At 39.7% G+C, this 18,180-nt stretch overlaps 2 protein-coding genes across 3 annotated transcripts in view; one reads left to right on the forward strand and one right to left on the reverse strand.

Moving 5' to 3' along the window:
- Positions 1 to 473: 473 nt before the first annotated feature.
- Positions 474 to 9,413, reverse strand: ARPC5 (actin related protein 2/3 complex subunit 5). The gene is made up of 4 exons (XM_086694463.1): positions 9,077 to 9,413; positions 6,673 to 6,744; positions 4,487 to 4,663; positions 474 to 1,858 (listed from the first exon to the last, which is right to left on the reverse strand). Exons 1-4 carry the CDS (start codon positions 9,218 to 9,220, stop codon positions 1,796 to 1,798), a joined length of 456 nt encoding a protein of 151 aa, XP_086550589.1. The 5' UTR covers positions 9,221 to 9,413; the 3' UTR covers positions 474 to 1,795.
- Positions 9,414 to 9,697: 284 nt separating this feature from the next.
- RGL1 (ral guanine nucleotide dissociation stimulator like 1) overlaps positions 9,698 to 18,180 on the forward strand; it is a 260,974-nt gene continuing 252,491 nt past the window's right edge. Inside the window, exon 1 of one of the 2 annotated variants that reach the window (XM_025920976.2) lies at positions 9,698 to 10,078. The gene's annotated coding sequence lies outside the window, so the exon portion shown is untranslated. The remainder of the gene's footprint in view (positions 10,079 to 18,180) is intronic. The other variant, XM_086694460.1, reaches the window with a different exon arrangement.

Raw genomic sequence — 18,180 nt, forward strand, 5'->3', positions numbered from 1 at the left:
AGCTCCAGGCTCTGAACCGTCAGCACAGAGCCTGATGGGAGGCTCGAACAGAGGAGCTGTGAGATCATGACCTGAGCCGAAGTCAGATGCTCAACCCACTGAGCACGCAGGCGCGCCTCCTGTTGAGTTTCTCAACCTTTAAAGCAGGCGTCTAGTCAGGGGCAGCGGTGCGAGAAAGGGCTCAGAAGCTGGTAAGAAATGAGCGCAGCACACTCTGGTTTGGGTCTGTGGGCAGATACTCCAGGTGCTCAGCGAGCATCCAGAGGGCGAGGAATCATTCCAAAGGCTCTGGTGGTGCTCTGAGATCATCGACGACTGTCTCCTTTTCTCCACTACTTGGTATTTGAATAAAGTAGTTTTAGAAACCTGTACCAAATTACTTCCTGTCAAGAGCACAACCTTCTGGTAAAACAGGAAATCTTCCCTCGTAATTAATCACACATTCATAAGTGTTAAAATAGGAGTTAGAAAAATAAATTATTCAACACTGACATTTTATTTTCTGAACTTTATCATTTTTACAAAACAAAAAGCAGGTATCAAAAACAGCAAAGAGGTTATAGAATTTCCCCACCAGTTTTCACATAAGACAGTGATTATGAAACTGGCGCCCAATGTAAATACGAAACACAGGCTGATTTCCCTCTTGGTCATATGCATTTGGGTGGTTTGTTTTGGAGCCACTGAATAATAACTTTTTATAAGCACCGGTCATTTTTTGAGAACCCATTTGGTTTGTCCAACAAGTAAACACTTTTTGCTATGCGGCATTTTCCTTTTTGAAGAACCACTAAGCTAAAATACAGAATGTGTAGATGTCTGGATCTGAACCAAAGCTTTTAAGATCCTATTTACCCTGAAGAACACTGAAGACATTTATAGGGTATATCAAATACTAGTTATATACCTCATCATGTCTAAGGCAGCTATTAGAGTTCTAAATAAATCAGCATTTCATTCACAGGCTGCCCAGAGTTTGAACTTCATCAAAGTTTTCATGTCTTTTCTGATTTGGAGTAGTTTCCCCAAATAGGGTCATATTATTAGAACAAAGTTTTATGCTCAGGCCAAACAGGCTCTGGCATTTCATAGATACATTTCTGTAGAGCAAGACTTCTTGCTCTGGACCCTGGAGACCACAGAGAAATCGAGAGGCCATGATTACTGGGTGCGGAGAGGAAGAGGCATACTTAAGCTCACATGATCTGGAGGTAAGCAGAAACAAAGGTGGAACTCGCTCGTGCTGTTCACCCACCACCTGTTCCAGAAACACATTTTGCTTAAATACGGGAATTATGGTCCAGTTTTGCAATGTTAATAGCTGCCAGTTTCTCAAAGGTATTTTTTGTAAAGATCATTTCCTGGCTAGCAATGAGTTAGGAAACTGGCCTCAAATTCAGATCAAAATTTTCACTATTAGTCAAAAACAAAACAGAACACCTCAAAAAAACAAAAATGCAAACAAAACAAAAAAACCCCCACCAGCCAATAGGGGTTAGAATTGCACACTTAAACTTGAAGGCAAATTATATTATATACAGACAGGTATACACATCACCGTAATAGTTTTGAGAGCGTGAAACACTCCTGTTGAAACGTTTCCTCTATATTATCCCAATTTTCATGAAAGGAAAATTGATATGTAATCTCCTTCTTTACAGATATGAAAAAGGAAGCAAGAAGGCAAAGCTGAGAGAAACAGATGCTACCCCGAAGGGCAGCGGTGGCATTTGGTTGTTTTGGTCTTTGTACCAGCAACTCCCACACCCAGAGGAGAGACCCAGACCCTGCTGGGCTACACAGTTTTCCTTGCAGTCAGCACTCGAACAATGGACCCCACTCCTCCGGCAGCAAGTGCCTAAAAACAGACCAAAACGTAAATGTTGACAGAATCATAAAGGGTCAGTCCTCATACCAAGTAGAACATTTTTCTTTAAGAAGGAATGTGTGCAGCTACTGATTTTGAATTCTTTAATTTTCATAAATACTTCTTGAACACCTGTCATGTCCCAGGCACTGTTCTTGGTACTGGGGGGGGATACAGTCCCTACCCTTATGTACCTACACGCTAGTAAGATACTAGTTTACATTCTAGTATGTTGTTTTCGAATAACAGTATGTTCTTAAAGGTTTACAGCATGTTCTTGCCTAAAACAGGTGCTCAAGTATAGATTTAGGATATTCACTTTATTCTCTTCTTAGCACGGGCAGGAAGAAATCGAAACCGAGATCAACTGTCCTAAGTTCCTTTAGATTAGCCAGTTTGTCAGATTCTTTTTATTCTCCAAAGCTAAGAATATATTATTTAATAGCTAAGAACTTAGGAACTTTTATTTTGACTTTACCTTAAAAAACTGGAAGTCATGACTAAGCATCAGGAATTTGAAGCTCTGGTTTACTTACTGAATACTTTTATGTACTGGGTACTATGCTAGATGCTAGGGATATAGCATCTTCTGGTCTATTGGGAAGGGACAGACATGTAGAGATCGTTACTATACTATAATATAGTATAATTCTGTACACACAAGTGTGCACTAGGGTGTAAGGAGCCACTGAGGTAGAGAAAATCACGAGCAGAAGTACACAGGTGTGAAACGGTATGGGGTGTTCTGGGAAGCAATACTACTGTGCTCGCTGCTGGAGCACAGGGAGAAGAACATGAAGAGGAGAGGCTGGACCTGGGAACTCGGGCTTTATTCTGCAGGTGACTGACAGGGTAGATCTGGGTTTTCGAGAGGAAACTCTGGCGACCGGGTGGAGAAGAGATTTGAGGGAGGTGAAATTGGTAGCCGGAGGCCTGTTAAGGAAGCTAGGGCAACAGACTGGGAGAGACGCTGTGAAGAGTTGCATTAGAGGTGTATCTGAGTAGATGGTTGGAGAAGCGTTTAGGAGACAGATTGGCAAAAACCAGTGAGTGATGTTAGGAAGCAACGAAAACTTAATATGCGCCTCAGTTTGCTTCCCCACCCACCAAAAGGCAAATAATAGCAAGCTCTCCCTCCTAGTATTTTTACGAGGGTTAAATGAGTTAATCTTTACAAGGTGCTTGGAATACAGTACGTGCTCCATCAAGGTCTACTATGATCCTGAGACTAGACAGGAGCTAGGTTGCTTAGGTTTTTAAGCTGGCTCTTCACGTCTAAATTGAGGATGATAAAGATGTTTTATACCTTACGGCGCTGTTTTAAGGAGTGAATGAAACATAAACTAACGGTACAGTGGCTGGCAAATGGAACGTGTTCCTGAAGTGGATGACCATGTATGTTATTCTCCAAGTGGGACACTGGGGAGTGAAAGGGAACTATTCATAATTATGTTGGGAAAACAGGCATAAACTGGGGCAAACGGGAGGTATGGTTACCGTGTCCATAAATGTTAGTTCTCTTTATTTGACAGTGCATGAGAGACCAAGTGACTTGACCGAGACTAATCGACAAGTTTTACTACCTATTCTTATTTCCGAATGTGCTTTCACTCAGACACACACAACAGCTTCGGAAAACCTGAGTGCCGGGAATTGTAAGATATTAGAGAATATACCCCTTCTCTGTGGTTGGTTCTATTTAAACGTTACACCGCTTACATTAATATTAATATTACCTAAGTGTTGGGTGTTAAAAATTACCTTACCAACTTTTAAGCTAAAGCTAAAAATTACCCTTAACTATTTTTTTAATGGACAGTGTACTATCTGCAGAATGAAATGCATAAAAAAATACAGGAATTCTTCATCCCACCTGTGAGTTTTTTAAATTGTGTAACATATGTAACATACACTTTGCTACGTTAACCATCCGTAAGTGTAAAATTCAGTAGCATTCATTACATTCCCAGGATTCTACAGTCACCACCACTGTCTATTTCCAATACTTTTTCATCACCCTAAAAAGAAATGCTGTTCCCATTAAGCAGTAACTCTATTCTCCCTCCTCCCCAGTCCCTGGTAACCTCTAATCTATTTTGTTTCTCTGAATTTGCCTAGTCTAGATATTTGATAGAAGTGGAATCTCACAGTATTTGTCTTTTCGTACCTGGCTTATTTCACCTTGAGTAATGTTTTCGGGGTTCATCAGTGCTGTGTCATGTGTCATAATTTCCTTTATTTGGTTGTCCAATAAACAAAATGTGGTGTATGCATAAAATGGATTATCTGTTCATCTGTCCATGGGCACTTGGGTTGTTTCTACCTTTTGGCCACAGTCCAAGAATTCTTGATTTTTACTGTTTCTTTTCAAGGTTTTCATTTAGTTCAAAGTTCAAGATTATGTTAAATGAACAATAATCATTACTGAATAAATGTGTTGCAAATCAGAATCTCTTAGGACCAAGGCAGTAAGCATAAAATCTAACTTTCACTTTCACACATTTATTTGTAAAGACAAAGATGTATAACCAACAAGTCAAAGTAATTATCCAGATGAGAGGAGTTGTCATTGTCACTATTATAAAGGAGCCGGCCAGAGATTTATAATTCATAACTCACCTTTTCATGCCATTGCAATAACACAGCACTGCTATTGTCAGAGGGACTCTCGAAGCCTTTATAAATATACTTCATTAGAAGATCCACACCGTTCTTGTCCAGGGACTGAACTGCCTTTTCAATATCATTAGCTTTAAAAGAGATGAGCACCTTCAAGACGATGCTGCCTGCTCGATCCTGAGGATAAGAACAGAACATTTAGACATATGCGTGCCAAGTGGTTGCTCTAGAAAGGCCACACTGAGACGGTGACATTTAAAACCTGAAGGACATGAAAGAAGAATCCTTGGGGCTATCAGAGAACAGTATGTTGGTCAGAGGAAAGAACTGCTGTTAGTGTGTATTCCGGGTGTTCAAGGAACAGCAAGAAGATCCCCGGTGGCCAGAGTGATAACGGTGGAAGAGGGTGGAAGAGTAGGACGTAGGACGACGGGTCAGAGGGGTGGTGGGAGGGCAGACTGTGTAAGCCCTGCAGGCCACCGTGGGGACAACAGCGATATAACCTGACTTGTATTTCAACAGGATCACTTTGGCCACCATGCTGAGAATAAGCTGAGGTGGGACTGGTGGGGGGCAGGGGACAAGGCAGAAGGAGGGAGACCAGTTTGGAAGTTATGGCAATAACACAGGCTGGTTTTGGCTAGCATGGTAGCAGTGGAGGGGGTCAGATTCTTGATGTATCTGAAGGAGCGCTGAGAGGATTTGCTTACAGATAGAGGTGCTAATTTGCCAATGTTATTGAACCCACATTTCAGTTTTACTTCTTGTACTCAGAAAAAGATCTGAAGACAAAATGAGCTGCAGTTCTACCTTGAACCATCCTTCAAAAACAATACGTTCAGAAAACTTAAATTTTAAGTTTCATATCTATAGTCAAGATATAAGATACAGTGATCTTCATTTATAATTTTTTTTCTTTGATAAAAGGCTGCTCCAACAGCAAAGTTATTTTTTCACCCATGAAGCCAAGCAAAGAGAACATTTAATTTACCCTTCCAACAGTTCACTTCTCCTATTCAAGAAAGAGTGATCTCTTCGGCATTCCTACTGATCAGGGTTTTACAGAATGCTTCTACCTCCTATTGCTGTTTTCAGTTTAAAGACTATGCAATTACCCAATTTAGAAAAATATTCTTACAATTCTCCACCCACAAACTGTGATAAAAACTCAGCCACATAAAAGCAGAAGGTGGTAAAATTGAAATTTCAAAGACGTTCCCCACCATTTTCGAAAACCAAAGAAATGTTTCCTTTTATTGTGGCCTAGATAATTATTATGCATTTGCCCAAACTGTTACTAATACTCAATAAAGAGATCCTTAGGGCTCCTATGGACAATGGGTTCAGAGCCCTGGGCCACATTTTAAACACTAAGTAAATGTTCTTAAGAATCACTGAAAGACTGCTGCCCAGGATGTAAGTCAGGTTTTGCTGAAGGGCAGTTTGGCAATAACACTTGTACCAAAAGTCTTAAAAAAAAGTGCATTCTCAAACTCAGCAATGCACTTCTAGGAATTTATTCAAAGGAAACAAATAAGAATTTATGCAAAATTGTTCATTTCAGTACTGCTGACAAGAAAAAAAGGTCAATATTTTAAATATATGACAAAGGAAGATTAGTTATATGTAAACCACAGCATATCTATATGCAGGCATTAAAAAAGATGCTTATAGAAATAAACTTATTGCCAAGATATTCATGTACATTGCAAAAAGAAAAAAGTCAGTTATAAAACTCCATTTTTATTAAAAAAAAAATACCAATAGAAAAGCTCTATAAATATATAGCAACACCAAAAAGTAATAACCAATTATCTCTGGACAGTAGGATGATGATGATTACTAGTTTTCTATAAACACTTAATTCTTATATAATTTAGAAAAATTTTTAAAAAGCAACCAAGTAGAATCGCTTTACTTCGTAAAAGTTTTGTTTATTCTTCAAGCCTTTGCTCAACTTCAACCTGAGTGGCCTCCATGGAACATACAAAATGCTCTCTTATCATAGCTCAATATCAGAGTGCTAACTTTTCATATGTAAATTTTTACCTATCAAGCTGCATTGTGAGCTCTTGTATGTAAAAGACAGTAAACAGTTAAAAGATTTGTTGATTTCAAGACACTTCCAGGATTTTGGTAAGAATGCTAAGATATCAGCAGAGATCACGGAGTTGTCTGTGACTCACCTTCACCGCCTGACTCTTGGTGTTGATGGGGGGATTTTTCAGAGCTGCCTGTAGGGCAGCGGTCATGTTTCCTGTGATGGAGGTTAAGGGCATAGCAGGAGAGGGCAGGCCTCAGGAAAGCACTGGCTCTTAAGCCTTGACTTTTACATTGAAAAATTACCATGGTCACTACGTTCAATATTGTAAAACTCAACATGTTGGTTTCAAGGATGTCAGTCAAAGGTATGATACTGAAAACACTAGAGAAGGTAATAAAGCAACCACCAGTTCTTGCGTGGCTCCAATTACTAAATGAACACTTTGATAGCCTTTCATTTTCCAGTAAGACACATGCAAACATTATCCAAAGCTATATTAAAAGAATTAATAGGTCCCAACATGAAACACCTATCCTCAACCAAAATGTCTTTTATGCGATTCTAACTGGAAAAATGAAAGACCAAACTTTTGCTAGACTTATATTCTACATTAACTGAAATGCTGGTAGAAAATACTGGTCATTATTCTAGCAATCGAAATGATACACATTAGCAATCTCTCAATATTGATGAAAAGAGGCATCACAAAAGAGCTAATAATTCAGTGACTTTTTAGGCAGCAGCTTAATTTTTCTGTTTTGGATATTTTCTCTTATATTTCATAAAGGTTATTAAAACTGTCTTATGTCATACCTATTAAATTTAGTCTTTGGAAGCACTAGTGAGTTAGCAAGTACGAGGCACGGAAGGCCAATCAGACTGTCAGAATCTACAATCATTCCCCTAAAAGGAAAACCAGAGTTCACTTGTTCCTCCATCTGTAGTGCCTGACCAAAGCTTGTCTCTCGGTTGTAACAAGTGAAGAGACAATATCTTTTTATTTTATACAAAGCAGACCCATTATATGAATACAGCAGTACCAGTTAAGAGTTATCACCCATCAACCTACAGTTAGTTTCACAAAACATCATTTATCCATCACAAAGAATGTTTTCAGACAGAATAATGTTCATTGCTTCTGGGGGGGGAGGGGGGATCGTCTGACAAAAAAACAAAAAACCAAAACCAAAAACACAAGCCTTAGGGTTGGTGGTAAGCTGTTATTTTCAAGGCTTAACGAACTTCTAGAAAAAGCATGCCTTTTGCAAGATTGGCTCATTTTTAAGACCCAAAACATTTAAGTATTTAAATAATGAAAAATAGCAACAGCTGACTATGAAGGTTGTGGAAATCAAAGAAACATCTGTATGTTGATAAATGTTTAATGCTGTATTTTAGGTGCCTTTAAGACTAGATATAGTTAGAACCAAATATTTTCACTCATATTTCCCCATTATACTTTAATACGATATAGATGAGGAAAGGGTTTTAAAAAGTCTTATCTTACGAATACATTAGAGAATAATCAGAAATGAATGAGTTCAGTAATTGAGAATCTCTAAAACTACAGCTTTAGTCGTTGAAACATTTACATTTTTCTAAAAAATATCTGGTGCAAATGTTCAAATTATGAATATTCAAATATGCAAAAACAAAAACCAGGAACTGACAGCCACATTTTAACTGAAATGGAAACGATTTCAGGATTACAAAAACCATTCTGCTTCGTACAAATGACTCATCGTCTATTTTATTCTTCATCTATTTTATTCGCTGGGGTTTATTTTAAATATTTCCAGGGATTCTCCACATGCAAGCTCTGTCTTTCTATTGTCCCTTGCTTATTAGCAAGTAAAAGGCTCCAAGCTTCCTTCGCCCGAGTTGGTTGCTTTGGACTCACCCCCCCTCCCCGGGTTAGCAAATTGTTTATCTTGCAACCTATATATTGCCAAATTCCTTTCTCTTAAAAAAAAAAAAAAAAAAAAAGAAAAAAAAGAAAGAAAAGCAAAAAAGCCCACGGGCTAAAAGGACAGAGGGCCTCAATTCTGCAAATCGCCCCTTCCCTGCCGGCAAGGAATAAACTCTCCCAACGCTGTCAAAACCAAACCACCAGAACAGAAGCAGCCCTTTCCTCCCAATCAGAAATTTCTGGAGCCACCGTGGCCCCAGCAGGCACCGTCCTGCGGAGGACAACTTAGGCGCCCTCCGAGGGCCACAGAGCAGCACCAGATGCCTCCCCCCGCGCCGCGAGGGCGCGGCCGCCCTGCCAGTTCCCTGCAGGCAGCAACTCCAGCCGCAACCTGAGGAATCGGGGGCGGAGAAGGCGCGCCGGGAAGGGCAACTTTCCCAGGCGGGACCCTGGGGTCCCGGGGCGACTCGGTTAGAAATGGGAGCGACCCCTGCCCTCTCAGAGTGGGGGAGCCCAAAGAGACAGGTGAGCTCCGCGCCCGTGCCCCGGGAGCGGCCCCAGCTTCGCAGACCCTGCCGGCGGCGGGGTCCGGGGAGAGGGGCGCGGTGGGGTACGGAGGCCGGCAAACGCAAGGATATTGCCGCAGGCAGGAGTCCACCTCGCCTTCGTCGGGCCCAGCCTGCCCGTCGCCCCCGTCTTCCTCGTCCACGAACTTGTTCTCGTCGTACTCATCCACGTCCACCTTCCGGAACCGGGCCGACGACACCGTGTTCTTCGACATCCCCGATCCGGACCGGTGGCAAAAGCCTCTCGTTGGTGCTGCCTCTACCTCGGTAAGCGTAGCCCACCCACCGGGAACCCGCAGCCTGGCGCCTTCACTTCCCTCTTCCGCTCTGGGGCGTCGCCGGCAGCCGGGGCTCGGGCGCTTCTGGGCCTGCGCGCTGGCGGCGCTCCTTCCTCCTCAGCTTCATGCTCTTCTCTAGCCTCCTACGCCGCCCCCACTCTTCCCCGGGGAGCGCGCGCGAGGGAGGGAGCGCGCTCGATGCGGTGCGCAGGCGCGGGCTCTCCGCAGGAAAGGGGCGGGGCTGGGCGAAGAAGGCGGGGGCGGGAGGGGGCGGGGCAGAAGGGAGGGCCGAAAGCGGTGCCGCGGGCAGAGCTAAGAGGCGATTGGTCGTCCGAGGACGTCACGTGATCCTCAGGGGGTTTCCATAGCAACGCTTCTCTGCGGTCCAGCCTAGGGGGTCTTAGGTTGGCGACTATGGGCACTGGGGGCGGGTGGCTTTTGCTGCCGCCGCCTCTGCCAGCGACCCGTCGTCGGGGTCCTGCGTGAGGTCCGGCTGGCCCGGACTCGCCTGTGGGGTGGGATGGACTGGTTACCGGACCAAGTCCCCTGCAGTTGGCAGGAGTATGGGGCGGAGTGATGCACGCCCCGGCGCCCAGTGTCGTTCTAGTTGTCAGAGGCATCACTTCGGACCGTGCGCTGCCGGTGGCTGCGATCCCGAGCCGGGAGCCCCTTTGCCGGGGTTGGAACTACGCTGCGCGGCCAGCGGGAGGTCCCCAAGGACGGAGTCGAAAGGTCATATCTTATCTGTCAGTGCTGTGTGCAGCATCCCGACCGCACCTGCAGAGCCGGAACTAGGTATTCTATCCATTGCGAGGGAGGGGGATGTTGTGGGCAGGGGCTGGAGTGACAAAACTGGGGTGAACCTGTGGAATTTGGGGTAGGGTCAGCTACTGACATCTTAAAATAAGTGGTTGTTGGGAGCAAGAATGCTAGAAAAGGATAGGAGCGAGATATGCTCTCCGGTGCTGAGGGGAAACAAAATGTGTAAGGATTAGTAGAAGCCAGACCTTTAAGGTATATATTTGTGATTTAAGATTTATATGATCCTGCTAGGCCAGCTTTTTAATTACATTTGACATCCTCATTTCTGAGAGCAAATCTCTTACTGAGGAGGTAAATGCACTAAAACTAAGGAAATGGTAGTTGTGGTGTGTGTATAACACTGAAGTACAAATATTTGCAGAATAAAATTATTCTGGACATTTAGCTGGACACTGCTCAGATAGCTTTATGTTTTCCTGACATTCTATCAGATCTAGTTCAATTCCATCTGTAGCAGAAAGCTGGCTGTTTTCCTGTTAATACCCCAGCCTTTGGTTTCCTGTGCTGTATTGAAAAGAGCACTGGACTTAGAATAAGAAAACCCTGGCTCAAGTCTTGACTTCCACTCATAATCTATTTGATTAAGGCTGCCACTTAAAATTATGAATTTCAGGTTCCTTGTTGTTAAAGTGGAGCTGATAATGTGTACTTCACAAGACTGTTCTGAGGGTTAAATACAGGAAAGTGTTTTGAAGCTCTAAAATTCTACATAAATGTAAAATGCATGTTACCTGTACCTTTGATTTTGGCACTAGTCGTATGAATTACTTAATGACATATCACGTTTTATCTTGCTCCTGGAAGAGATCAAAAGATTCTGGAGGGCAAGGTCTTGGCTTATATTTATTTTGTATCTTCCTTTACATTTGATATAATGCTAAGCATGCAGAAGGTACTCAATACATTCAGGTACTCAATTATTTATTGATGAATGAATGAAATGTGAAAGGCAGTAGTTTTAAAGTCATCACACTGAGCATAATGAATCAGTAAGAAGAGGAAGAGAGATCTCAAAATCAAACATTTGTTGGACAGATATGCATACATATGCATATACGGATATGTATATCTCCATCGACATGTATGCGTATGTATATGTGTGTGTATATGTATATATATATGTGTATATATATATATATATATATATATAGAGAGAGAGAGAGAGAGAGAGAGAGAGGACGTGAGCAGGGGAAGGGCAGAGAGAGATAGAGACTCAGAACCCAAGAGACAGAGACAGAGGCAGAGAGAGACAAAGAGAGTTCACAGGAATGGAATGCATCCTTTCCTCTTGGGAGGAAGAAGCAATATGGCATTTTTCTCTTCCCAATTAAATCACCTTTCTAGAAAATATATCATTTAGGTGATAGAAGTGACACTTCTTTAAATTAACATTCAAGTTATGAGCAAACACTGATAAAAACTCCCCTAAGGACTGTCTTAAGAGAGCAAAGGAAAATTTTCTACCTGTTGGTACTATTTATTTTACAAAGTCATATACCAAAGTATCAGACCATTACTATGGTGAGTGGCATTATATAACTTAGAATAAAGATTTGTTTTAATATTTCTTCCTCAGTTTCAATCTATTGCTAACTGTAGTAAGAACTAAACAATATACTTGTTTTGATGTTGAAGATGATTGTACTTTTTGTTCTTCTAAATCAAGATTTTCTTTGAAGACAAAATGAAACATTAGAAGTGCTATTGAGAGCAAATGGAAACAAGAATTTAAGAGCTAATGTATCCCCTCTCTTACATTTCTCTTCTTTTATATTAGGTCTTCTGTAGGAAATGTCTTTATTCTCTTATTTTAGAACTGGAAAAGAATCCTGGTGTAGAAATTAACTCAAGGGAATAGTGAGAGGAATTTAAAGAATCGAGTTGCTCAAGGGTATAATTGATTTGATTACTCAGAATCTTGTTCTATATGTTGAATGTGTTAAATATAATTAATTCTCAGCCGCATATTGCATAATACATTTGAGATGTAATAATATCTAAAAAGTCCTTTCCCAGTGCAGTATTTTTTTACTGTCTCACAATGATAAGTACCTAGAAAATAGTAGGCATGCAACACATTTTTATCTAATGAATGAATAATCTGACAATTTTGCAATCATATTTAGAGATCGAGTATTTCCTTTTTTTCCCCTAAAGTTTATTTATTTTGAGAGAGAGAGATGGAGTACATGTGAGTGGGGGAGGAGCAGAGAGAGAGAGAAAGAGAGAGAGAGAATCCCAAGGAGGAGAGCTCATGATCTGAGCCGAAATCAGGAGTTGGACTAAGCCACCCAGGTGCCCCAAGATATTGAGTATTTCTTTATTTTATTTTATTTTTTTTAAATTTTTTTTTCAACGTTTATTTATTTTTGGGACAGAGAGAGACAGAGCATGAACGGGGGAGGGGCAGAGAGAGAGGGAGACACAGAATCGGAAACAGGCTCCAGGCTCTGAGCCATCAGCCCAGAGCCTGACGCGGGGCTCGAACTCACAGACCGCGAGATCGTGACCTGGCTGAAGTCGGACACTTAACCGACTGCGCCACCCAGGCGCCCCTGAGATTGAGTATTTCTTAATGGACACTTTCATTTCCTCCCTACCCCAATTAGCTAACCATTAAATCTATAAAGCTTTAGGGAAATGTGTGTGTGGGTATGTGTGAAGGAACTTGTCCTTAATTATCTTTTAATTATGTAATACATATTATTCAACTTTCTTGCAAATTATAATTTTTAAAGTTAATTATAGTATTTAATTCATTTTAGGTAATATTATTCTCCCTATTTTAATTTTACAAATAAGTGTTGATCCCTGAAATAAAGATTTGAAGACATCTTATTTATTGTGCCAATAACCTGGTTTGGTTCAATACTAAAGTAAGATTAAATCTGAATTTTCTCAAGGTTAATGCTGCATGATGCTATGTAGCTCCTTCTTATTTTCTGTGATAATGCAAAGAATGAAGGATCTTTTTAATTAGAAAGGATTTTGATAAAACTATCTTATAACACATCTTTTTTTTTCCCCCGAATATTTTCAGCTGAGTACTCTACCTACCATGTGCTTCTTTTCCCCAGCCTTGGGACTAAATACTTAACAAACCAAGACATTGTATCTTATAGCAATGAAATGGAAGCGAGGTCAGTGTTAATCAAATATATCAAACATATATATATATAAAATATATATATATATTTATATAATATATATATAAAATAAGTAAATTTCAATTTTGGTAATGATGTAATACTACTGTTCTCTAGCAACATAAATAATACAATATGAAAAGAATTTTTAGCATGTTATCTACACTATAGTATGGTCTAATGCTTGTACATAATAATCAAATGAAGTGGTGCTGTTTTGAAACCACCAACCTCCCAAACTTGGAATGTTTGCTTTGTGATTTATTTTAGCTTTACATAACTATGATTACATACTCAGGTAGAGTAGATAGGGTGAACTATTTAATAATGGGACCTTTATTTGTTTATATATTAGTAGTTTTTTAAAAAGTTTATTTATTTTTGAGAGAGAGCAAGAGAGCATGTGAGTATGAGTGGGGGAGGGGCAAAGAGAGAGGGGGAGAGAGAGAGAGAATCCCAAGCAGACCCCACACTGTCAGTGCACAGCCTGATGTGGGGCTCGATCCAACAAACCCATGAGATAATGACCTGAGCTGAAATCAAGAGTCACATGCTTAACTGATTGAGCCACCCGATGCCCCAGTACTAATTAATATATATTAGTACTTCTAAGATTAAAAAAATTTTTTTAAATTTCTTTTTTTTATGTTTTATTTATTTTTAAGAGACAGAATGAGTGCAAGTGGGGGAGGGGCAGAGAGAGAGGGAGACACAGAATGGGAAGCAGGCTCCAGGCTCTGAGCTGTCAGCACACAGCCTGACACGACATGGGGCTCATACACATGTGCTGTGAGTTCATGACCTGAGCTGAAGTTGGACACTTCACTGACCGAGCCACCCAGGCACCCCTAAAATTAAAAAAGTTTTAAATCTGTGTTCTTGTCTCAGGAAAAATGTTTAGTGCTAAATGAAACAATAAACCTTGTTTGTTAAACATTGTTTTAAATGGGACTCTTTATCTATTTCATTTTTTTAATCTGCTTATGGTAATATAAAGAGAAGCTGTGGACTGCGGATTTTTAAAAGTTATTTATCCTATATTCTTTCCCACTAATGGGCTCTCTTATTGATGCTAACAGTTGTTTTAATTAAGGTTACATTTCTTGTCATACTATACAATCATAATATTTAAGATAATGATAATTTATATTTTCTTTTCTAATATTTATATCTTATTTATTTTTCTTATCTTTTGCATTAGCTGGACTCTCAAAAACAGTGTTGAAAAATTGGGTGATAATAGGCATCTCCTCTTTGTTTCAATTTTATTGGAAATGGCGTTGGTATTTTTACCAGTTTTATTTCCTATTGTTTTATGATATTTAGGAACGACTGTTGAAATGATCAAATGCTTTTTTTGAGAGGTCTAATGAGAAAAGCATATTATTTTATATCTTTTAATTTATAAATGTAATTAATTATATTTATATATTTTTTCGCACTGAACCATTTCCACATTTCCAGAATAAATTCTGATTACTATTTTAATTACTTGCTAGATTTGATTAGTTTATATTTTGTTTACATGATTTCAGAATCAGTATGTATAAGTGATATGGGCCCATAGTATTTCTTTGTGCTATGTCTATTTAATTTTTTTTTTTTTTTTTTTTTTGAGAGAGAGTAAGTGCACGTGCATGTGCAAACAGGGAAGGGACAGTGGGAGAGGTAGAGAACCTTAAGTACTTAAGTGCAGAGTTCAACCTGGGGCCTTGATCCCAGGACCATGAGATCATGACCTGAGCCAAAATCAAGAGTCAGATGCTTAACCAACTGAGCCACTCAGGGCCCCCTCAATTTTGATATGAGGATTAGTCTAGCTTTGTAGATGAATTGAGAAGATTTTCACCTTCTTTTTTATGCTCTGGAGAAGTTGGAGAAGTGCAACTGTAGGAAATTACTGTGCTGTTTTTTCATTGAAAGTTACAATATGTGCTTGCAAAATTGTCTGGACTTGGTTATATTTTTAGAGTTAGATCTTTCATCATCTATCTTCTGTGGTTATTGACTGGTTTTCTTTTTCTTTTTGACTCAATTTTAGAATTTATATTTTCATAATCATGCATTTCATCTAGATTACCAATTTATTGGCAAAAAGTTGCATAAAATATTTTCTTACAATTTTCATATCTTTCATGACCATGGACTTATTTCTTCTCTTGTTGCTTTAAGCAAAATATTAAAATCAGAATTTTTTCCTTTCCCCAACCCGATCGTTACAAATGCTAGTAGTATATCTTTACTTCTTTTTTTTTTTTTTTTAATGTTTATTTATTTTTGAGAGAGAGAGAACACAAGCAGGGGAAAGACAGAGAGAGAAGGAGACACGGAATCTTAAGCAGACTCCAGGCTCTGAACTGTCAGCACCGATCCCAGTGCAGGGCTTGAACCCACGATAATAATGACCTGATAATGACCTGAGCCGAAGTTGGAGGCTTAACTGACTGAACCACCCAGGTGCCCCATATCTTTATTTCTTATAGAAAATATAAACTATAGTTTTTCTTTTTTAAATGTTTATTTTTGAGAGAGCGTGTGAGTGGGGGAGGGGCAGAGAGAGGGGGGTACTGAGGATCGGAAGTGGGCTTTGTGCTGACAGCAGAGAGCCCAACGTGGGGCTGGAACCCACAAACAGTGAGATCATGACCCAAGCCAAGGTTGGATGCTTAACCAACTGAGCCACCCAGGCACCCCATAAAATTTATAGTTTTGATAGCATTTGAAAGATCCCACAATTCCTATTTTTTCTACTGTCTACTTTTATTCTATTAAAATTTTATTAATAATAACAACTGCTTGATGAGTGTTTATTTTGTGTTAGACTTGGTAAACAGTCTCTTTATTTACATTATTTAATCCTCAGAGTAGCTTTAGGGCCTAGGAATTAGTGTTTCCATTTTATGGATGAGGAAACTAAGGCTAAGAGAGGTTATATAACTCAGCCAATGATACTCAACTAGCAAGTAGCAGACTGGTAATGGTAATTAGGTATGTCACATTCCAAAGCTTGTGGTTTTAAGCACCACTCTCTGCTTTCAGTAAGTCTTTCTCATTATTCCCAACTATACTGCTTACCTTTGTGCTAAAAATAAGGATATAACTATGAGGGTCCAAATAAACCCACACATAACTTTTCAATAGCCTGAAATGAAGTGTAAACCGTGAACTTAAAAAATCTTGTTATTGTAATGATGTTTTAAAAAGATATTTGTTTTTCACATATTTCTGTGAGCTACCCCCACCTAATGTCAGTATTTTGAGGCTAGACATAGAGCCTGTTACCTAATATTTAGTCTATCACAAAAGATGTCACTTCTTTTTTTTAGTAAATGAAGAGATCAGTAGGTGTCGATTAATAATTCCACTTAATTTTTAAAAAATTATAGCAAAATATACATAACATAATATTTACTATCTTAACTATTTTAAGTGTGCCTTTAAGCACTGTTAATTACATTCCTATTATTGTACAACCATCACTACTATCCATATCCAGACCTTTTTTCTTTTTTCTTTTTTTTTGATCTTACAGAAAAGAGCTAAGACTCTGTACCCATTAAACAATAACTCCCTATTCTCCACCACCCCCAGCCCCTGATGAGGTCCATTTTATATTCTCTTTGTCTAAATTTGACAGCTCTAGGTACCTCATATTAGTGGAATCATGCAGTATTTGTTTTTTTGTGACTGGCTAATTTCACTTAGTTTGATTTCCTCAGTTTGCAACTGTAACATGTCAGAATGTCGTTCCTTTTTAAGGTGGAATAGCATTCCATTATATGTATATTCCACATTTTCTTTACCCATTCATCTATTGACAGACACTTGGATTACTTATAGCTCTTATGAATAATGTGCTATGAATGTGGGTATACAAACATCTATTTGAGACCCCGTTTAAAAAAAGTTTTTTTTAACATCTTATTTATTTTCAAGAGAGAGAGAGAGAGTGTGTGTGTGAATGGGGAAGGAGCAGAGAGGAGACACAGAATGTGAAGCAGGCTCCAGGCTCTGAACTGTCAGCACAGAGCCCTATGCAGGGCTTGAATTCATGAACTGTGAGATGACGACCTGAGCCGAAGTCGGACACTTAACCGACCAAGCCACCCAGGTGCCCCATGAGACCCCATTTTTAATTCTTTTGGTTATATTCTCAGAAGTGGAGTTGCTGGATCATCTAATTCTCTTTTAATGTTTTAAGGCACCAATTCCACTTAATTAACTAGATAGACTAAGGAAGCAGTGTTCCATTGCCTCAGGTCTATGATTTGGCACATCCCTTAGAGTCAAGGACATCAAGGTAAGGTGATCCAGGCCTTCTGTTTGGTATCAGGTCATGGGTAACAAGGAGTGGGGGTTGGGGAGAGTTTAAAGCCAAACCTCTGGGATCCAGGGTTACTTAAGTTCTTCAGCCTAGCCCACCCAGCCTCCCTAGCGCCCATAGTCTAAAGGATGCCTATTGATAACAATAGTCTGAGCAGAACTATAGAAAGACTGCAGTGCTGGTAAAAATGGATATTGATTTTCCCAGGCGTTGTAGTGAGTCCATATTGTTACTATTTTGAGAGCCATTAGAGCATAGTGATTAAGAACAGGGGATTCTAGAGCTAGAGCTCCTGGGTGCCACAATTTCCTTATTTGAGAATAGATGTTATAATAATTCCTACCTCATAGGATTACTGGGAGGATTAAGTGAGTTAATATGTGTAACTGTTTAGAAAAGTGCTTGACATATAGTTCTCACTAAATGTTAGGTACTACTAATATTATTTTTAATTAGTATAAGTTACCATGTAGCTTTCCTTAAAACCTTTGGAAATAAGATGAATAGCATGATATTCTTTGAGCTAAACTTTTTGGATTTCCTGCACTGTGAATCAAAAAAGATATGTAACAGCAGTTCAAAGAGAAGGGATTTGCTCCCAGGTC

This window comes from Puma concolor, chromosome E4, assembly GCF_028749965.1.
Source record: "Puma concolor isolate L17-30 chromosome E4, mPumCon1.1.hap2, whole genome shotgun sequence".
In the NCBI taxonomy this organism is placed as follows: Eukaryota; Metazoa; Chordata; class Mammalia; order Carnivora; family Felidae; genus Puma; species Puma concolor.

What these genes read in the sequence shown, in the direction of transcription:
- ARPC5 (XM_086694463.1), bottom strand. Translation starts at nt 9,220, where the DNA reads ATGTCGAAGAACACGGTGTCGTCGGCCCGGTTCCGGAAGGTGGACGTG. An exon ending in TGGACTCCTGCCTGCGGCAA is followed by an intron (nt 6,745 to 9,076) that starts TATCCTTGCGTT and finishes ACCTCCATCACA; the next exon opens with GGAAACATGACCGCTGCCCT. An exon ending in TATTGCAATGGCATGAAAAG is followed by an intron (nt 1,859 to 4,486) that starts GTGAGTTATGAA and finishes GTCTGTTTTTAG; the next exon opens with GCACTTGCTGCCGGAGGAGT.